The 22496-nt window shown below is 49.0% G+C and overlaps 1 protein-coding gene across 4 annotated transcripts in view; it reads left to right on the plus strand.

Annotated features, from left to right (window-relative positions):
• The first annotated feature begins 573 nt into the window (after positions 1-573).
• Positions 574-22496, plus strand: part of CABP1 (calcium binding protein 1) — a 34052-nt gene continuing 12129 nt past the window's right edge. For 2 of the 4 annotated variants that reach the window (XM_054006572.1, XM_054006573.1), the window contains exon 1: positions 574-1249. In XM_054006572.1, the coding sequence (XP_053862547.1) occupies positions 635-1249 (615 nt within the window). In that variant the 5' untranslated portion in view covers positions 574-634. Of the gene's footprint in view, positions 1250-19473; positions 19750-22496 lie in introns of those variants that run through there. The other 2 variants (XM_054006575.1, XM_054006578.1) reach the window with 1 other exon arrangement.

The following is a 22496-nucleotide window of genomic DNA, read 5'->3' on the forward strand; positions in this document are numbered from 1 at the left end:
TCCCAAGACAAGGGAAGGAGTTTAATGTGAAGCGTCCTGGGGTGTTTATGGTGATGCTCATTTTCTGCCGGACACCGAACCGGCTCCCTCAGCCCTTGCTGGTGGGTGAGAGGGGCGGATTCGGGTTTCAGGCGCTCGGACTCCCCTTCACGTTCACGCACCACACGATCCCCGCTTAAAAATTCATGCAGCTGCCGCAGCGATCTCCATCCTCCCCCAGCTTGCTGGGAAGCTGCAGACAGCGCAGCCCGGGCTGGGTGGGAGACGCCACGGAGCGCCCTGCTTGTCTCCCAGCGCCCCCGGGTCGGCTCCTCTCGCTGGGGAGGCGAGGAGGAGACTGAGCGCCTCACCTGAAGGAGCTACGCGTCGGCACCTTGGGCTGCCAGCAAGGGGAGGGGGAGGCAAGGCTGCTGCTGAGGAGACGGTGCCCTCCAGCCCCCGGCTTCCTGGCGGAGCCAGTGCCTTCCCAGGCCATTGTCTGGAGCTGTCACATGGGCTGTGGTGCTGAATTTAAGCAGATTTCTGAAGGACATGCCACGAGCACTTCCTCCAGCCTGCGGGGACTGCCGGGCGGAGAGCTTCCCCCAGACAGCCGCCGCCACTGGGTTTAAGATGCTTCTGTAGCCTGCCCGAGATGAGCTCGCCCACTGCAAAGAGCGAATCCAAGACTTCGCTGCTGAAGGCAGGGGGGAGCCGGAGGGTTGCGGCAGGAGCAGAGCCCCAGCCCAGGAAGAACCATGCCCGGGACGGGAAGGGGCAACCCAGGTACCCAGCGAGGGAGCTGAGCAGCCAGGAACAGCTCCATGGGGACCCCAGTTCTAGGAGGCCACTTTGCCACCCAGGAGTCAAGGAGAATGGAGTGAAGGGACTCAAGAAGCAGTCACATGGACAGGGTGAGAGCCAGCCAGAGCCAGCAGAAGGAGGTCCAAGCAGAGGCAGCAGCAAGGAACAAGCGAGGACATCTAGGCATCATCACCAACATCACCATCACCACCACAAGCAGCAGCATCCCAGCCTGGACCAACAGCAGCAGCACACCCAGAGGGATGGGGAGGAGAGGGAGGAGGACTTTTTCTTCGGTCACAGAGAGGGGTCTAGCAGAGAGTCCCTAAAGCTCTCTGAAGGCTCGTCACCTCTGTCCAAGTCCAGCAGCAAGTACTCCACCAAGTCCAACAGCAGCGACAGATCCGGGGAACCAGATCCCCTCTTCCACCAGCTGCACCCCATTCTCAGCTCCGTCTTTGGCCAGGTAAGGACCAGAGTGTCTCACATCCGCCCTCCTCCCATCCTCCCCCAGCAGCCGCGTCTTTCTGCCCTTTTACACATCTTTGGCTTGCCGGCTCAGAGCCCCCCTGTGCTTTAGAGATAAGCTCACAGCTATAAATGCACTGCTTCCTGGCTGCCTCTGCAAAACTTCTCGGGGCCATTTGCATCACAGTGGTGCAAAGTTAAAGGGGGGGTCTTCCTTGCAGTTGTGAACTAGGGTGCGTGTGTCTGTGTGGAGCAGGAAGGTTTGTACCGCGGAAGGGCACGGGATAGGCTCAGATGTGTGGGCTGGGAGCTGGCTTTGCGAGCGTCTATTGATAAAGAGAGGGGGGCACCTGTGTACTTTGTGTCTTCCCTAACGAAAGAACAAACCCCGTCAGATCAATGGCTTGTAGGAATTCCCCTTGGGAGGCGGACACTGCCGCAGCTGCCCTAGTCTGCCGTGTGACAAAGGGTTCTTTCTAGTTGGCTCTGCATGTGCTGCGCGGTGTGTGGTGCTCTGAGAGATATCAGGCAATTAATTCTATTTCATCCCAGCACCAAAATGAATCCCACCCCTCACCTCATCCCCCTCTCTCCTTGGTTCACTGAAAATCCACTCTAGTTGTCTGAGCTAAATTGTGTCTGTGTCGGGGGGGGAGGAGGGAGGGAGTAAAAGAACCTGATCTGAAAAACACATGCAGATATTAGAGTCTTTCTCACGCCCTTTCTTTTCTTTATATGTTTACTTCTCCTTGAGGTACATTTATGTGCAATGAGAATATGAATCATTTATGATGGCAGAGCTGTCAGAAGAAGGGAGGGGGACAAAAATCCTTCTGACCCAATTCTGAAACCCTCTCAGTCAGTGTGTTGAGATGGAACAGATGCTTTCAGTGTTTGCAAGCTCTTTCGGTGCAAAGCTGTTGTTTTAAACTGCGCCTGGTAATGAAATTACCCCTGACAGGGCTACTCTTTAAAAGTGAAGAGGCAAAGGGAGCCTCGCTTCCAATTTTCATTTAGAACCATTATGGGATGTTACAGTACTGGGAAATGTAATCTCCAGGAAGATTAATGTAACTGCAATCTCCCAGAAGCACAACTGTAGGTATAAACCAGTAGCCTGAAGTGCTAAATTCCAGTACAGAGAGTGATCAGTGAAACCAGAATTAGGATTTGTGGTTTTGTTTTATAGACAAAGCTGGCTTGGGAGGTTCTGTAGAAATGTCTAATCAAGTTGGAGTGGTGAAGAGAGGAAGGGAGGAGCAGAACCTTAGTAGTCAAGAGCAAGGACAGTGTGCATCAGGTCTGTTTAGTTCAGTGTCAGAAAGTGCTGTCTTCCTCTGATAACCTTGACTGCACTGAAGAAAATCAAACCTCACCTGTTCCCCTTCCCCAGGACTTTGCATCATCAACAATAGTTTGTTTGTTGGGGTATGAATATTGTTGTTGCAGTGGACTCAGAACTAGTATTTTCCCCCAGCCCCACAAACAGGACATCAAAACTCAGAGATAAAATCTTTCAATAGCAACATTCAGGGTCCTGGTCAGTGCCAGTGCTCAACTAGGTGACAAAGAGCAATATGCCACCAGCATATTTGGAAATCTGTGGGCTAAATTCTGTTCAGTTACATCTCTGCAACTTGGCTGACAGCAGTGGGGATGTAACTGAGTGTGGATTTTAGCTCTATAGCACTGCATGGCCTCAAAGTATCAGAACCACAAAATAAATCCATACCAGGGTCCCCAACACAAAAGCCATTGTCTACCTAGTTTTTAATTGTTCTTTTCCCACTGATGGAAACTGGCTCTGAATGGCATCTTTATTATATCAGTGTTGCCTACCCACTTTCAGGTGTCACCACCTTCTACTGCATGCCATAAACTCTGCAAGATTTAGTCCCCCCAGTTCAACAATGCCAGCTTGCTTACAAGAAAGAAGGGCACAGATGAAATGCTGCTTCTGGCTCTTTTACCCAGTGCATAGCCCCTGTGCTTGTGAATAAACAGAGATCTTTCTTCATAGCCTGACATCCTGTATCTGTGTCTGTCTGCCTCTTGCCTTCTCTGAAAGGATTTAGATGAAATGACCATTCAATGGATAATGTAAGACAGGAGTGTGGAGTGGGTTGTAGTAGGAACATTTGGGAATGGGTGAACACAGCAATGCAGGAATGCCCTGGTAGCTACAGCATGGAATGCAGAAATAGTTGGATGCAGGAGCACAAGCACAAAGTAAAGAAAATTGTAATTGTAAAGTTCAGGAATGGATGGAGGCCCTAGGACAGAAGCAAGTGCGTTTTGTCATGGTAATAGAAGGGATGGAGGCTGTATCCCAGGAGTGGAGAAGTGAATGTTAGCACTTGGATAGAAATGTGAGTTTGCAGTAGTAGGGGAGGACAGGAAATTATTCCTGTAGGAGCCCAAGTTTCAATCATGGGTGGATGCAGTGTCACAGGGGTGCAGTAATGCCCAGGATTGCAGTATAGCGTGAAAGGAATTGCAACACCCATTTATTATACACTGTAATTAGAAGAGACCAACAGCACCATAAACAGTTTCTTTAGTCCAGGAACTTCTAGCTAACACACCCAGTCCACTGTGTTGTTATCACACAGTGAGTGAAGCAGTTAAAATAAATTTTTAGTTACACATTAGGAGGGGAGCACAATGCTGCAGATTTACAGCAACGACAAAGCATGATCCAGGGGCACCAGTATGTTTTGCCCCAATGATACACAAGGTAACGTCCTCCTCTGCTGATATAGTGGTGCAATGATATGGCCACGTATGCAGAATACTACAGTGGTACAATCAGACAGGCAGAAAACATTGCAGGGATGACTTCACACAGTATTTCATTATTGCAGTAGCAGTGTGAAATAGCAGCCCAGGACTCAGAGTTGTGTCTTAGGCAGATAGATTTGTAACTGTACAGGAAGAAACGCTGAGCATGGAGAGAAGTGCTATAAATATATAACTGGTGTGCTAGCACAGCTATGTGGTGCATTGATGGTGTATGCTACAGGCTAATGCTAAGGCACGGTACTGTCAGGGGTACGGTAATGCAGAAAGAAGTATTTTATTAACTACACTCAAGGTACGCTGGTATTGTATATAGAGCAATAGTGCTATTTCAGTGCATCGTACTGTACTGCAGTAGTCCAGTGGTGCATGGATAAACAGATGTAGGGTGGTGTAATAGTGTATTAGTATAAGCCACTGTGTCACATTAGGCTAATGACATATTAGTATGTTGGCTCTGTGGAGTAATACATAATATCATAAAAGCATTTTACTGTGGTACTTATGCTTGGGCGTTGTACAGCATCAGAGCGACTTGATAGTACAGTCCTGACAATGCAGTAATATAATAACACAGTCCTGGGGCAGTATAAGGAAGTGATACTGGTGCAGTGTGCGCGTATTTTGGCAGTTCAAGGATGGGATATTTGTGTAGTGTTGTAGCTTGGCAGCATAGTGGTGTAGCAGATTGGCAGTCTAATGATAGAGTAATATAATATTGTAAAGGCATGATATACAGTCTCATGGCAATTGTACTCAGTGTGATGTTAGCACAGGGCTGCGCCAGTCTGGCAGTGCCGTGTTGTTGTAATACCATAAAACAGTGAGTGAAATGTTAATACAGTGCTGGAGGGGAGGATTAATGTGAATTAGTGAGAGTAAAATTAGTGCAGTATTATGGAAATACAATTTTGTACAGTGAACTTAATGCAATGTTGCTATGATCCAGGAGTAGTTTCTTAGAGTGACAGTGTAGTGGTGAGATGTTAGTGCAGTGGTGCAGTAATGCAGCTGGGTGGTAGAGGGATACTAGTGCAGTGCTGCAGTGGTGTGGGAGAATGGCAGTGGCAGGAGGATAGCAGTGCAGCAGCATGCGGGTGGGAGAGTGGTGCAGTAGTATGGCAGCCTGGTGTTCGATGTTGGAGCAGCCTCATGGCAGCATGTTGCAGGGATGGTGGTGCAGTAGAATGGCAGCGTGGCAATGGGATGTGGCAGTGGCGCAGAAGTGTGGCACTGTGATATTGGTATAGCAGTAATGTGGCAGTGTGGCAGGAGAGATAGCAATACAGCATTAGTGTGATAGAGGGATAGCAGTGCAGCATTAGCATGGCGGCCGGGAGAGAGGAGCACAGTTAGCGTGACAGAGGAATAGCACGGCAGCGTTAGCGTGGCAGCAGGGATAGTGGTTCAGGGACAGCCGGGCAGAAGGGATAGCACGGCAGCGTTAGCGTGGCAGCAGGGATAGTGGTTCAGGGACAGCCGGGCCGAAGGGATAGCACGGCAGCGTTAGCGTGGCAGCAGGGATAGTGGTTCAGGGACAGCTGGGCAGAAGGGATAGCACGGCAGCATTAGCGTGGCAGCAGGGATAGTGGTTCAGGGACAGCCGGGCAGAAGGGATAGCACGGCAGCGTTAGCGTGGCAGCAGGGATAGTGGTTCAGAGACAGCTGGGCAGAAGGGATAGCACGGCAGCGTTAGCGTGGCAGCAGGGATAGTGGTTCAGGGACAGCTGGGCAGAAGGGATAGCACGGCAGCGTTAGAGTGGCAGCAGGGATAGTGGTTCAGGGACAGCCGGGCAGAAGGGATAGCACGGCAGCGTTAGCGTGGCAGCAGGGATAGTGGTTCAGGGACAGCTGGGCCGAAGGGATAGCACTGCAGCGTTAGCGTGGCAGCAGGGATAGTGGTTCAGGGACAGCCAGGCAGAAGGGATAGCACGGCAGCGTTAGCGTGGCAGCAGGGATAGTGGTTCAGGGACAGCCGGGCAGAAGGGATAGCACGGCAGCGTTAGCGTGGCAGCAGGGATAGTGGTTCAGGGACAGCCGGGCCGAAGGGATAGCACGGCAGCGTTAGCGTGGCAGCAGGGATAGTGGTTCAGGGACAGCCGGGCCGAAGGGATAGCACGGCAGCGTTAGCGTGGCAGCAGGGATAGTGGTTCAGGGACAGCCGGGCAGAAGGGATAGCACGGCAGCGTTAGCGTGGCAGCAGGGATAGTGGTTCAGGGACAGCCGGGCCGAAGGGATAGCACGGCAGCGTTAGCGTGGCAGCAGGGATAGTGGTTCAGGGACAGCTGGGCAGAAGGGATAGCACGGCAGCGTCAGCGTGGCAGCAGGGATAGTGGTTCAGGGACAGCCAGGCAGAAGGGATAGCACGGCAGCGTTAGCGTGGCAGCAGGGATAGTGGTTCAGGGACAGCCGGGCAGAAGGGATAGCACGGCAGCGTTAGCGTGGCAGCAGGGATAGTGGTTCAGGGATAGCCGGGCAGAAGGGATAGCACGGCAGCGTTAGCGTGGCAGCAGGGATAGTGGTTCAGGGATAGCTGGGCAGAAGGGATAGCACGGCAGCGTTAGCGTGGCCGCAGGGATAGTGGTTCAGGGATAGCCGGGCAGAAGGAATAGCAGTGCAGCGTTAGCGTGGCAGCAGGGATAGTGGTTCAGGGACAGCCGGGCAGAAGGGATAGCACGGCAGCGTTAGCATGGCAGCAGGGATAGTGGTTCAGGGATAGCCGGGCCGAAGGGATAGCACGGCAGCGTTAGCGTGGCAGCAGGGATAGTGGTTCAGGGATAGCCGGGCAGAAGGGATAGCAGGGCAGCGTTAGCGTGGCAGCAGGGATAGTGGTTCAGGGACAGCCGGGCAGAAGGGATAGCACGGCAGCGTTAGCGTGGCAGCAGGGATAGTGGTTCAGGGACAGCCAGGCAGAAGGGATAGCAGGGCAGCGTTAGCGTGGCAGCAAGGATAGTGGTTCAGGGACAGCTGGGCAGAAGGGATAGCACGGCAGCGTTAGCGTGGCAGCAGGGATAGTGGTTCAGGGACAGCCGGGCAGAAGGGATAGACGGCAGCGTTAGCGTGGCAGCAGGGATAGTGGTTCAGGGATAGCCGGGCAGAAGGGATAGCACGGCAGCGTTAGCGTGGCAGCAGGGATAGTGGTTCAGGGACAGCCGGGCAGAAGGGATAGCACGGCAGCGTTAGCGTGGCAGCAGGGATAGTGGTTCAGGGACAGCCGGGCAGAAGGGATAGCACGGCAGCGTTAGCGTGGCAGCAGGGATAGTGGTTCAGGGATAGCCGGGCAGAAGGGATAGCACGGCAGCGTTAGCGTGGCAGCAGGGATAGTGGTTCAGGGATAGCTGGGCAGAAGGGATAGCACGGCAGCGTTAGCGTGGCAGCAGGGATAGTGGTTCAGGGACAGCCGGGCAGAAGGGATAGCACGGCAGCGTTAGCGTGGCAGCAGGGATAGTGGTTCAGGGATAGCCGGGCAGAAGGGATAGCACGGCAGCGTTAGCGTGGCAGCAGGGATAGTGGTTCAGGGATAGCCGGGCAGAAGGGATAGCACGGCAGCGTTAGCGTGGCAGCAGGGATAGTGGTTCAGGGACAGCCGGGCAGAAGGGATAGCACGGCAGCGTTAGCGTGGCAGCAGGGATAGTGGTTCAGGGACAGCCGGGCAGAAGGGATAGCACGGCAGCGTTAGCGTGGCAGCAGGGATAGTGGTTCAGGGATAGCCGGGCAGAAGGGATAGCACTGCAGCGTTAGCGTGGCAGCAAGGACAGTGTTGCAGCAGTAGCAGAACAGGGATAGTGATGCGGGTACTGTGCCCGCAGGACAGCAGAGCAGAACTAGCATGGCAGTAGGGATAGTGCTGCCGCAATAGTGTGGCAGCTGTAGCCTGGCAGGATAGCAATGCAGCAATAGTCTGGTAGCATAGCAATGTAATAGCGTGGCAGCAAGGATAGCAGCTCAGTTGTAGCATAACTCCAATTCTTTCTTGTTTAGATCTGTTGGCTCCACAGTACTGGCCCTTTAAGCAGAGCCTTTCCTGGCGTTTGCCATGCAATATTAATTTGTAAGTGATCCCGCCATGTGAGACCCGGCAGTTTTCAGAGCTGTTTTGCTTTCACGCCCTGCCTGGCTGTTAAATTTTTTAATGAAGTGATTTCCCAACACAGTTTTCTGTCAACTGCTTTCTAATAGCCTGGGGATCATGCGGGTCAGAGAAAGCCATAAGGGCCTATCAAATATTTACAGGCTCTGTCTGTAAGTGCCCAGGGCCAAAGGGCCTGTTGTATTTCCATCTTCAGAGGCCATGAGAGGCTTTATCTTTTTGGTGTCTGTAGTCCCACTCCCAGATCTGGTTTTAATTCTAGTGACCAAATGAACATTAAACAGGAGGAGGAGAAATATCTTGTTTGCAGCCCCCTCTTTTCTTTTTCTTTCCCTTTTCTTGTCTGTCTTCTTCCATCTCTTTGGAGTTTACTAGTAGAAGAGCAATGGAGTCAGGGTGCATCATGGATCAAACCAGAGTGAAAGGAACTAGCCCTGCTTATCAGGTGGTTGGGGTCCCAAGCTGTAGGGGTGAGTGACTGCCATGAGGAACACTCTTCTCCAAAAGGAGCCAGAAACGTCAAGGCAAGAGAATATGTCCCAGCCACCCACAGAGAAGGAGTGAGCACTTTCTCCCTGTTCTCCATGTTATCCTGAGGTCCTTACTAAGGCAAAACTCTCGTTGACATCACCGGGAACTCTGAGTTCCTATTGATTTGAATGGGAGTGTTGCCTGACTAAGAACGCTGCATCAGGCCCACAACTTAGAGTCCTCCAAGCAGAGGAAGAATACTCTTCAGTCTGAATGATGAGAGAGAAAGAGTCATTTATATTTCAGTGATGGAAGTTCCCGGATCCCAGACTGTCTTACACAGATGTGTGTGAGTGATGGAGGTCCTAGAATGCTGTGTTGTACTATAGCAGAGGGGATGTCATTGTGTTGCAGTGATAGGCTCTTGGATGTAGTCCTAGGCTGTGCTATAGCAGAGATGAGCCGTCATGTCTCAATGTTTATGGTGAACTGAGAAGACTAGTTCTAACAGCTGCACATTTAAGATGTTAGATTCACATAATCATTTGGGGGGCAGGGCATTTCTTCAGTGGGTCATAGTCCAGTTCCCACATTAGCACTGACTCCATGAAGTCTCCTTCCTAGCTGATTAAACATTGAACTTGGATAACACAGAATAAAACAGAAGAGGGAAGCATAATCTCCTCTCCAGCTGCTTTTCTCTGACTGGACTATTATTCCTGCTGCATTTATTGTGGTGTCTGTGAAGTCCTGTTTGAGACATAGAAGTGGGTATCCAGAGTGAGCCCAGATGCAGAGAAAGGATCTGTTCTGAGACCAGAATGTTAAACTATAGAGAGGGAATGAAACAGGATGTTGGTATAAAGACAACTCTGGGATCCTAACCATGGGTGCCTGGTGCAGAATCAGAGGATAGGAAAGAGTTGGTTCCCAGGCCCAGAATGCAGGTCCCTTGAGCTTAGCGCAAACCTGCAGAAGGGAAACAGCTGGTTTTGACACAGACATCTAGCATGAATCCAGTGCTGTGACTCTGGTTTCAGGGGAAGGGTCAGGATTGTGATCCAAGGAAGATCTTCACTAAGGCACCCTGTTCTCTGCTTCATTTTCCTACATCAAACATTTCCTCTCTGCCCCATTCCACTCAGACCCTCCCTACTTTCTGTCCCTGGGGGACCCTTCCACTCCCTTCCAGGGGACCCTGCCTTTTATGGGACTTTCCAGTGAGGGAGGTTCTGCTCTGTCAGTGTCACCAAAGCGCCCTCTGCTGCTGGCCAGCAGAATTCACTACAGTCTCAGTGTAGGTTTCTCCTTAGGAGATTTCTTTATATTCTAGCTTAATCCCCACCCCCAAACTTCCAAGGGCTCTTCCCCTTATTGACCCCATCTTGCAAAGCTTTCACAGATTCACCCACCAACCATTAGGAATAGTTCTGGAGCAGGAAGTCAGTGACACATTGTGGGAGGCTGTGACGTATGCGGCCCCCAAATCCTCCCCAACTTCCCAAGGAGAGGAGGTATTTAAATACAACAGCTCCTTCCTCCCAGGAGCACGGAGGATGCAGTGATAATTCTTTGCCCTCATTATCCAACAGGTATTTAGTAGAGAAGATGTCGCATGGTAGAAGAAGAGCACACATGGCCACAACCACTACACAAGTATATGCCTGTGTGCAGGGCCGGTGCAATCACTAGGCGAACTAGGCGGCCGCGTAGGGTGCCTAGTGGTTGAGGGCGCCTAAAAGCCCGCTCAGGCGAAGAGGTGGAGTGGAGGTGAGCTGGGGCGGGGGGGGGGGGGGCGGCGGGAACTGCTCCCCGACCCAGATCACCTCCACTCTGCCTCCTCCGCTGAGCACACAGCCCCCGCTCTAATTCTCCTCCAATCAGCGCCGCAAGCCTGGGAGAGGAGGAGAATTAGAGCGGCACCGGTGTGCTCAGCGGAGGAGGCAGAGCGGAGGTGATCTGGGGCGGGATCCCCAGGCGGGGTTAGCTGCAGAGGGGGGCAGCGGGCGGGTTTAGCTGCCATAGAGGGGGGCTCCCCAGGCGGGGTTAACTGCAGAGGTGGGGTAGCTGCTGCGGGAGGGGGTCCCGGGTGGGGGGGGCAGCGGGCTCCCCAGGTGGCGGGCTGGGTTAGCTGCCGCACGGGGGGGGAGGGCTCCTGTGGTGGGCGTGGTTAGCTGCCACGGGGGGCAGGGTTAGCTGGGTGGGGGTTGGCGCAAGGTGGAAGTTTCGCCTAGGGCGTGAAACTTCCTTGCACCAGCCCTGCGTGTGTGCTCACTCACATACACATCCTGTATGTATACACACAGTCAACATACATACATTCACGCATCTCTGTATGTATACACACAACCTACATGTGGGCACCCCTGTATCCAGATATATAGCCTTCATACATACCCTCCTTTGTGTGGGTACACACACACACATGCATCCCTGTGTGCAAAGACAAGCTGAATATACACACACATACAAATCCTTTCCAAACATTCACATGTACCCATGCTCACACAAATTCCAACATGTTTGTATCTAGACTTCTTTAAATGTATCCACACAACCTGTATCATGTAACAAAATAATTTTATTTAGTGTACACACAATCTTATATATGTATGTACATATGTACACATATACACACACAAACCCCTATATGTTTACATACAGAGGACTCTCCAAGAATACACATAAATATATGTACACACAAAGCTCTCTTAGAAGGATACACACACACAAAACACAACTCCCTCTATTTAAAAATACACACACACACACAACTTCATATATCCTGTTTTCTTACAATCCAATAAATGTGCACATGCCCCTGCATGAATGTACATATATGCATATAAAGGCTAAAATTTTCAAATTTTAGTTCTTAAAGTTGGGCATCTAAATGTATAGGCACCTAAAGAATAATACCCTGATTTTCAGATATGCTGAGCACCCACTGATTGACATCTTCCACTGGAAAAGGAAGGAGGAACTTGTGGTTAACATGCAGAATTGGGAGACATGCTATTCACATTGCTTCTAGCTATGCTAAAGATCTTGGGCAAGTCACCCTGCTTGTACCTTTGTTCCCTGTCTGTACAGTGGGGATAATACCTACCTCACAGTGGTGTTTGTAGGCTTAATTCACTTATGTCTTTCAGCTCCTCAGCTGGAAGGCACTAGAGATATGCAGAGTATATTCACAGAGCCCCCTGTGTGTTATGAACACAGAAAAACACGGTTTCACTTGAGCACATCCATGCAGTCTACCCTTTGATCAGCAGGGGAAAGAATTTATCACATTAATTGCTTCTAAAGAGCCCGAGGGATGGAAGCCAGGCACACAGAAGCACCGAGGGGCAATGGGCAAGATTCCTGTGCACACCACCTCTGCCAGGGAGCACTAATTTTGTTAGTGATGTATTTTTAAAATAGATCTTTATTTTTAAAGGATTTGGTAAAAACATCAAAGTAAAACCAAGCTAAACAAATATCCATTATTGCTCTGCTCATCAAATATACAACATAATATCTAACCCACTGACATGCACAAACCTGCTGGCTGGATCAGGTTCATCTTTTGTCCTCTAAATTAGCCCAATGTAAGTTCCAAGGACTATGTATTGTCTTGACTTATGTTTCATGAAATATCATCGGAGTCAATCGGCTTGCACAAGGTGTAAATCAGGGAAGAGTTTGGCACCAGGTACAGTGCAGATCCTGTGTATTTGTCAACAAAATTAGCTGTGGTTCTTTCCGGCATCACAGCTCCAGTTGCTGTTTTCCTCTGATGAGCCATGAGTGGTATTGATTTCCAATAACAAGCAACTGTATGATGTATATCCAGTAAAAGATGCTTAGCTAACTTTGGGCTCCCTTTTAATTATCCAGTGATATTCATGTGACCTTGCAGATAGTCAGCAGGATCCATAAACCTGAATCACACTTCTATTCCAGTTCAAGATCCCTTCTTGGAATAGAGGCAAACAGCTGTTACAGTTGGTGTGGTCCTGCGCAGTTGTTTAGTAGCCTACTGTACCAAAGTGAGGCTACCAAACTCAATACACCTGTGCCTGAAGTCACTATTAAATCAAAAGTGTTGAAATATTCTAATCTCTATGCTACCTATCCCTTACTTAAAATACTTTGCACATCTATAGCCCCTTGCAACCACCCTGGGAAGGGATATAAATGGATCACTTCATCCCATTCTGATATGCAGCCTCCACTCTGGGATAGAATGTGGCAGCTATGTAACACTGCACAGCAACATGACACAACTGTTCAGAACAGGAAGTGAAGAAGAAACCTGTATTCACTTAAAAAACTGGAGGGGGCATTTAGGAAGGCAGAATATGATCACCTGAGTTGGAATTTGATCAGGAGACCTCACACTGGGGTAACACCTTGACTCTTACAAAATGTGTCATTGGATCTTTAAAGAGTGCACATGATCAGGACCTTGGTTTTATGAAGGCACCTCCAGGCTCATACCAATCTGCAGTGTCACACTGGGGTATTGGTTTAATGATGACTCCAAGGGAAGAGCACCACCTGTCTAGTCACCAGCACCATTGACGGCAGCAGTTAGTGCCTCACCAGGTACAGACCCAGCCTGACCCTGGGATCAGAGGATAATTAATGCTTTTTCCAGACAGTGCAACTGGTTCTCATTTCCCCTATTCCTGAGTTTAGGGCAAGGATGGGAACTGAGGGGAAAGGTTGTTTAAACTAGAAGGCCATTTCCACTCCACAGTGTGTAACTGAGATGCAGGCCCACTGCTTTTCTTTGAACTGTTAGAGATAAAACTGTCCTGAGGAGCAATTGCAGGTTGAGATTCTTATACCTTGGGAGGGATGGGAAATATCTGTGGAGGTTCAATTTTGTTAACAGACTTTCTGATTGTGTTTGAATCTGATCCAATTGGTGTAATGCAGAAGAGAAACACTCATATAATGTTATAGTCAGCATGAGTCAGCAACGGACACCTAAGAATAAAGAAGGTCCCAAACTCTTCAGGCAGCTGTACTTGCCTACTAGACTAAGACCTTCCCTGTACCAGCCTGTGCCTGCTGCTGCCTGACTGGAGCATATAGTACAGTCCAAGCTCCATTCCTGGTTGGAAAACACACAACTGAATGGGCAGCAATAACATGCCAGGGCCTAACACAGAAGGAGGGAAGATGACCAGTCTCAGATATTTGGAGGACCAGTGCTGGTACCAGTGGTTGGGAGCTGTAACAGAAGGACTCCTGATACCAATGACAATGTAGCACCAAGGATGTTAATAAATCCTAATCAACAGGCTCATTGAAAGTCATCCAACAACACGACTGCATTATTTCTTATTTCTACAGAGTTATATAGCCACTATGTGGAGGGTGAGTAGGTGCAAGGTTGAAAGCTAGCAATTCAGATACAAACTCATGGCAAAGTAGAGAAAGAATTCAAAACCAGAGCAGGTAGAAATCACATGGATGTGTGGGATAAATTAAACAGGCAGGAGCCAGATGGATTTCTCAAGATAAAAAACAGTGAAACCTTCGAAGTACACAATAGGTCAAATCCATCCCTTAGGTAGCTCCATTGACTTCAATGGAGGTCCACTTGGGATGAATTTGACCCTCATACATATATTCTCACCAGAGATTAAACCACCACACTAATATTATTGTTATACCAGTCATAAACAGGGGTCTGATCTGTTGTCCTAGAAGATGAAAGATCACATATTGTAAGGGACCTGACATTTGATAAGGAACAGGAATGCTTTGTCCTCTGGAAACTGTTACTTGCCCAGTAGAAACAATTTTATTCTATGCTGCCAAACTAGGTTGCAATCCGATAAAGCAAATTCCCCTCCTCCCCTCTCACATCTCAATTTCTGAGTTAGTTTTTGATCTCTCTCGGGGCTGTCTCTGCTACTGGAAGTAGCCCCTAGCAGCTGCCACTGAACTAATCAGAACTAGTACACAGCAACGTTTTTCTTTGGAAAGAAGATCCTCTTTAATGTCTGTATCTAAGGTGTCAGTTCCATGTTTTCTTCATAAGCAGGAAGGGATGTCTTATAATAGATAGCTGCTATTACAGGTGAAAACCTAGTTCACTAGTCTCCATCTCTCTCAAGAACAACATTGCTTCTGATTATAGAATCTAGAGATGGAAAAAATGACAGTATTCTGTCATCTAGTCCATCCCCCCTACCCTGTGCCTATCCCAACTTTCATGCTAGGTTCCTTCCTGTTCCATGCCATGGTCAGTCTCCATAGCAAGTTTCTCCTTCCTGCATGATAAATTAAACTCCAAGCCAGACTACATCCAAGCCAGGCTCCATGCCCCATCCTTGGAATTCTTAGTGGGAATGCAAGGACCCAGGCGAGAATTGAATCTCACAAAAGCCCAGTAATGTTTCAAGAAGTTTTATGAAACAATTCCAGACTTTTCTAAAGAAAACCTAATGTGTGTGGGTAAACACTGTGTCCAGTTTGGGGCCCCACACTACAAGAAGGATGTGGAAAAATTGGAAAGAGTCCAGCGGAGGGCAACAAAAATGATTAGGGGTCTGGAGCACATGACTTATGAGGAGAGGCTGAGGGAACTGGGATTGTTTAGTCTCCAGAAGAGAAGAATGAGGAGGGATTTGATAGCAGCCTTCAACTACCTGAAGGGGGGTTCCAAAGAGGATGGAGCTCGGCTGTTCTCAGTGGTGGCAGATGACAGAACAAGGAGCAATGGTCTCAAGTTGCAGTGGGGGAGGTCCAGGTTGGATATTAGGAAACACTATTTCACTAGGAGGGTGGTGAAGCACTGGAATGCGTTACCTAGGGAGTGGTGGAGTCTGCTTCCTTGGAGGTTTTTAAGGTCAGGCTTGACGAAGCCCTGGCTGGGATGATTTAGTTGGGAATTGGTCCTGCTTTGAGCAGGGGGTTGGACTAGATGACCTCTTGAGGTCCCTTCCAACCCTGATATTCTATGATTCTATGATTCTAACACATATGCACACATCTACCTGCACCCACACCCACATAAATCCACCCACTGATATGCACCCACATGAAACACTTGTGTACACACGGATCCTTCTGCTAACTCCTAGGTTTCTTTTCCTCCTAGGCACAGTAGCTTCAGAGGTAGAGGAGGAGTAAAGATAGATTTCACTGGCCTTTTTGCATTTCTGGCTCCCTCTCTCCCTCTCTCCAGATTTCTTAATTCCCCTTCTGCCAGCTTTGATGCCACATCTCATTGCACATCACTAGAGGTGCCGAGGGATGGGAATGGGAATCGGACCACAGCCTGTACAGTGAATCGGCTGCTTAGGATGTGCATCAGTAGGTATGCTTAGGCCAGTGATACTCAAGACCTCAGTGGTTCAGGAGCCAGCAAAGTGACTGACCAAGTATTATTATTTTATCAACTACAATTGGTTAATAACGTAGTAAAAGCATCCTGATAGGTTAATAATTAAATCATATAGTGTTTTAATATCATATGCTGCAAAGAGCTGCAGGACACACATTAAAGAGCCACTTGTGGCTCACGAGCCTCAGTTTGAATATCACTGGCTTCGGTTCTCTACATCGTAAATTGGAGGCTTGCTGGACAGGTGCTCTGTTTCTTTTACTTTAGAGGAATTCCATATACAGAGGGAGGGGTTGAAGATTTAGGATTTTGCCCATGTTGCACACCTGAGTGCAAAATGGGTCTAATCCCGGACACACCACACCCTTCCGGATCTGGAAGTGCTCCTCTTGGCCCTTCCCGTATACCGGGGTAATCAATTATTTTTTGTCAAGGTCTGAATTTCTTGTTCAAGGTATAGTCAAGGTCCAGACTCCAGAGAAAATAATAAAAAAAAAAAACAATCATGATAATACGTTAATAAAAAGATTTCATGGTCTGTTCAAAAGCATTGGGTGGTCCAGATTTGGCCCTTGGGCCACTTATTGACTACCCCTGCCCTATGCTCTGTCTGTCTTCCATCCTGTCCCCCCTACAGTTCCCTGCCTTTCCACTTTCTCCTGTAGCAGCTTGGGTGATTTGATTAATCCTTATGCCAGGGCCATCTCTGGGGATAGAAGCCTGGATAAATTGCTCCGTTTCCTCCCCTCTTGGACAACACAGGCGGCAGATATTTATCAATTGCGGGGTGTTCCTGGCCACTATGCTGCCTGTCACAGCGAGATTCATGAGCAGCAGGGAGGTGATTCTCTTGTAGTTTTGCTCTGGAATTGGAGTAATTTGTCTCAGGAAGGAGCCAAGACAGCTCACTTGCTATGTGGCAGCTTCTGCTCAAGGGAGACAGGCACTTTGTCAATAAACAAGGAGCCCAGAGATGGTTCCAGCTGACAAAGAACATTATTAATGGCCAACAGCTTGGCCCAGTATAGATCAGCACTTCATTAGCATCTCTGAACAGTGCAGGCTCAAACCAGTAACCACATACACAGGAGAGGAGGAGCTGGGAGCTCCTCCATGGCTAGTGCTTCCTCTAGCTCTTCTGCTGAGTGAGACTGGGACTAGAGCAAACTCCCTCACAGGCACATGGTCCTGAGTTTTCCCCTGCATCTGTGGTTCTCAAACTGTGGTCCACAAAACAACAGAACAGAGAGAAGATCTGATTCACTGACACTGCTGCAGGGAGGGGTGAATTACAGCTCTTTGTGCCACCTAATCCCCCTCTACTCCAAGGGAGGGTGGGCTGTGATACCAGCATTGTGCTCCCTGGAGGGGTTCTGTAGGGATTGGAAATGTGGAGGCAAGAGATGCTAAATTTCCCATCAGGGCTCCATAGGGACTCTGCCCATACAGTCTGCTCAGGAGACGCCCTTATCTGTGCTTCCCCATCCTCCCTGCCCAAACCCCTCTTCAGGGTTAGATAACACCCATTTGCCCTGGATGGTAGGCAGTTTCTGGCCAATTTCTGCCACCACTACTTCCTCCATGGTGAACTTTCCATCTTGAAGGCCCTATATCTTTCAGATGCTGCTGGTATAATCATGTGCAGGATCTGTCCCAGAGAATGCTCTGGAGAAGGAACTCAAGAGGCATTGAGAGGCTGGGTATAGGGTGTGGGGATTTCACCTTCGTGTAATACTAGCAGAATGAGGAGTAATTCCTGCTGGACTGTTACTGGAGATGGTGTCAGCTCCCATCACAGTCAGGGCTCCTAAACCAATACTTGAAGTGACTCTTGGTAGAAGAAACCACAGGGCTGTGGAATAGCTGTGAATTCTCTTCACACCTAGGGATCCCACAGTATTTCCCACAGCCGGATAGTATGAAAGCAGAAAAATGACTTCTTTGCTGTTGCCTTGACAGTTCATCCTTCTCCATTCTTACAATCCTACAGGTGAGAACTCATGAAAGGGGAATAACCCTATGTCTCCAGCACAGCAGCACAAGGGCTAAGATCCTGGGGTGGATCCCTTAACAGCTGTTGTTGGAACCACACTTGTGAACAATGTCGTAAAGAAGTTCCGCTGTAGGTGAGAACTCCTAAATCTCCGAGCAGATTAATGAATGTTCTAGAGTACAGCAGCAGCTCCAGCATCATCTCTGTCTTTGCAGTTATAAATGGAAGCGGCTCTCCATTCCATGGTCTAGTTATTCTTGTGGAGCCGCAGCCATGGTGGCTTCATAGCTGAGAATGCATCCACCATTAAATTCAAAGCCCTATTGCATGGGATGGTGGTGGGTCCTTTCTGTAATTTAAACCTCCCTGAACGTTCTCAGCCTTCTCAAACCAGAAGTAAATTTGTTTGGGACTCGAATCCCAATTGTTTCAGGGATGGGTATTGCATTGCCCTGTGGTGGGGAAGGAGGAAGGCACCTCCATGTGCCTTAGAATGAGAGATGGGCTTACAGTTCATATCCAGATATATGTGTTGGAGGCCTTAGATTTCCAAGGTGTCTGGAGCTGAGTGTTTGGTTCAGCTCACTGCAGATATGGAGTGGGCTATGAAATTTGGATCTGGAATCTGAACTTTTTCCCAGTACATCCCCAGAACTTGGATCAGTCCAGATCCAGGGGCAGAGTCGGCGCTAGGCATAAGCAGACTAAGCAATTGCTTAGCGCCCCAAGCAGCTCAAGGGGATCCCCTATTCATTATTATATGTGGTGTGTGTGTGTGTGAGGAGGAAAAATATTCCTGCTTAGGGCTCCCAATGGGCTAGTACCAGCACTGTCAGGGGTTTGGTTGGGCCCATCTCTGCTCACATGTGTGCAGGGAAAAGCCAACCGTTTGTTATTTTTTAGCTACAGAAGGCAGGGGAGACTCTGGCATTTGGCTGGCACTTCATCTCTCCATTATGAAAACTTACTCTCTGGAGGTGAAGAGGGGTCTCGAGGCACTGGGTTGCTGCCTTCAGCTACTTGCTTTGGCCATAGCAGGAAAAGAGCAGTAAGGGAGCCAGCTCCCAGGTCTTCTATTGTTTGTAGAGCAGGAGCAGGTCCCATCCAGATAAATGGTCCATTGCTGTGCTGGTCTGAGCTCCGGTCTCTGCTCAGAGCCTCTAAGTGGATTGCCTTCCATCTAGCCTGGCTTTTTGGTAATTGAAAAGCTCAGAGCAGTTGGAAATGCCAGGGGGGTGGGGGGTGGTAGATACAGAACGAGATGTTCACTGGCTATGGGGACCCAAAGTAGCCAGATTCCCTGGACTCATCATTGAAATCACTTCTTATGGTGCCTCTCTGCTTTAATTTCCCCTGAATCAGCCCTCTCCCATGAGTGAAACAATCTTCACTGCAGATTGAGGGGGGTGGGAGGGATTTGAGCATTAATCTGATGTAGATTATACCTCCGCCTCCCTCTTTCTGTCCTCTCTCTCTCTCTTCCTCTTTTTCTCTCTTTCTGTTTCTCTCCCCCTCCTTCTCCTCCTGCTTCATCTTTTCAAGAAAGTGAACATAAAGTAAAAACACAGAGAGAGAGGGAGAGAGGCAGAGAGAAAAAGCTCCCTGAAGAGGGAAGCCCCAGCAGCCAATAGCTGTTTGGATTTGACTGGTGCTGCCTTTCTTGCTTTGCTCCCAAGGATACCTTTAATGGAATCAATTACCTCGGTTCCTTTATAACCAAGTCCATCGGAAAGGCAGACTCAACATATTATGGGCAACTGTGTGAAGTCTCCACTGAGAAACCTCTCGAAAAAGGTATGTTCCCTGAATCAAAGTGCGTTGTGCGTGTTTCAAGCCCTGCTTCTTGGGACGGATGACGTTGCGGGTAGATGGGAAGGGAAGGTGGGAGGAACATGCAGACTTGTCTGCAAAGGTTTCAGCTCCTTCCCGAAGTCCTTTTCCTAAGAGCTGTGAATGCAAATACACTGTTCAGAACCTGTGATGATGAACGCCACAGCTGGTGTGTGAATATGTGTGTAAGTATGCGAGTAGGCATGTTTGCATCCGTGTGTGTAAGTGTTTGTATGTGCATACACATGCATTTGTCCACTTGCATGTGGTGCATGTGTATGTGCACAAGCATGTGGGCACATGTTTGTGTACATATTATTTGGTTATATATGCACGTGTGAGCATGTGCACACATTTGTGTGGGTATGCACGTGTGCAAGTTAAGATGTATCTGTCTATCAATGTGTGTGCATGGGAAGGTGCGGATATTTGTGTTGTTTCTCTATGTGTGTGCAGACATGCATGTGAAAATGTGGGAGCACACAAATGTATTAGCATATGTCCCTCTCTGTGTGTATGCAAATGAGCACATGAATATGTGTGTTGCGTGTGTGTGCATTTCCGTGTGTATATCTGAATGTGTGTGCATACTCATTCATATGTGTGCAACATCTGTGAGTGAGGATGTGTGGGTAAGTTTATGCATGAGTGCGTGTCCACATGTATAAGTGTGTATGTGTATTTGTGCCTGCATGTGTGTATTTATTCTTGGGTGTCCTCACATATGTGTGGATCTGAGTATTTGTGTATTTGCATATTTGTATGTATCCAGGTTTGTGCACGTATTTATGTATATGTGCGTGCCTCCTTTCTGTGGTATGTGTGTGCATGCCCATGTATGAGCATGTGTTTGGCCATGTTTGCTCAGGTGTGTGTGTTCATGCTTTTCCTCATGTGTAAGCATGCCCATGTGTGTACACATTCATGCTCACCCGTACTGCCATGTGTGTCTGTTTGTATTTTACTTGTGGGCCGCTGTGTGCTTAGGTCTCAGAATGGTTCAGGGATTAATTAGATTTAGGAGCTGTGCTGCCACTATGGGCTGAATTGGCAATGGGAATAGTTCTCCCTGGGCACTGTGCGTATCAGGATGAGGAAGGCGTTGAGATAGAATGTGCCCATTAGGCCAGCTGGAGGAAGGAATTCACTTGGGGACACTGAACCAAATAATAATTCACCACGAAATGCTCTGCTTGTTCCTTACAAAGGGGAAGGTCATAATAGGCAATGACAGTGCACCGCACTGGGGGGAGTTCACAGCATGGAGGCCTCACTGGCAGTGAAATGGCATTGCTGTGAGGAAGCCATGATGAGGAGGCCTCGCGGGCAATGAACTGGCACTGCCATGAGGAAGCTCACAGTGCAGAGGTCTCACCAGCAGTGAAATGGTGCTGCTGTGAGGACACTCACTGCAGTCTGGAGTCACTGAGTACCTTGCCAGCCATGAAACGGCCCTGCCACGAGGAAGCTCACGGCGTGGAGGCCTCCCCAGCCATGAAATGGCCCTGCCATGAGGGAGCTCACGGTGTGGAGGCCTTGCTAGCAGTGAATTTTTTCTGGCCTTGGGTTTGTCACTTTTGTGGGGCATCTCACTGCTGTAAGCTCAGCGACCACAAACAAGGCACAAGTGTAAGTTAAATCTGGAGTGTTTCCTGGTAATGACAGAGCATTGCTGTGCGGGAGGGAGCCCACCCCAGCAGCCCCAGCTGATTTATGGGGTATGTAATGAGGCAATTCATTCCAAAGCAGTTAGACAGGGCTGAGCTCTCCCTTTTGGTCAGTGTGACCCTGGGGAAGAAGCAGGAGAGGCACTTGGGGTTCAGCCAGCTGGAGTGCCTAAACTTTGCACATGTGAAAGGGCCATTCTGGCAATTTGCAGCCTTCCTCCAATGCACATAAAATGGAACAGAATGTACCTGCACTCGTCTCTAATGTGGAGATGTGGTTTGCAGAGAATACAGGTCCCAGCATGCAGCGGGCCCTGACTGCTTAGATCAAAATGGAGCATTGCATTCTGGATCTTGTAGCTTGTCTAGGCCCTACCTTTATTTGTATTTAATCCTTCATTCCTAAGAGCCATTTAAAGTGATGTATTCTGCACATAGTTCCAAAGAGTAGGAATGAAGGGGTTAAAGTTGAGGAAGCCCACAGGCCACATTATAGAACTCTGTAAGCTCCACTTTGGCCCTTATATTAAGGCCTCAGGGCCCAGTGCTATGAGGTGCTGAGTCCCTTACACCGCTGTTGACCTCATTGCAGCCTGGAGTCACTGAGTACCTTGCAGGATCAGACCATTACATGACATAACCTCAGACTGCTGCTCTGTATAACATTCCTCCTCTCTTCCTCAGGTTTTGACATTGGCAAAGGAGAGATGGGACATAGGCTGAGCTAGACTTTGTCAGGGAGGTTTCTCCCACTCTCCCCAGCTCCACTGAGTTTTCATGTCCTGTTCTGAGACTGAGGAACCACCTTGGCTAGAATGATGCCAAGCAGGGTGCTCTTCTTGCTGGTCTCCTCCATTTGTTCTTTCCAAATGCGGCCTGTCGAGTGGAAGCAGAGACTTTAACGTGACTAGGAGAACAGGGTTAGGAACCTGGAGGCCTCTTGCTTTTGATAAACCTCCCTCAGGGAGAGGAAGGATGGATTTTGCATGACAGACATGCTGCCTCCTGCACTTCTTTGAACATGGGGGGAGGGCATCATTTCAA

Source organism: Malaclemys terrapin, chromosome 16, assembly GCF_027887155.1.
Source record: "Malaclemys terrapin pileata isolate rMalTer1 chromosome 16, rMalTer1.hap1, whole genome shotgun sequence".
In the NCBI taxonomy this organism is placed as follows: Eukaryota; Metazoa; Chordata; order Testudines; family Emydidae; genus Malaclemys; species Malaclemys terrapin.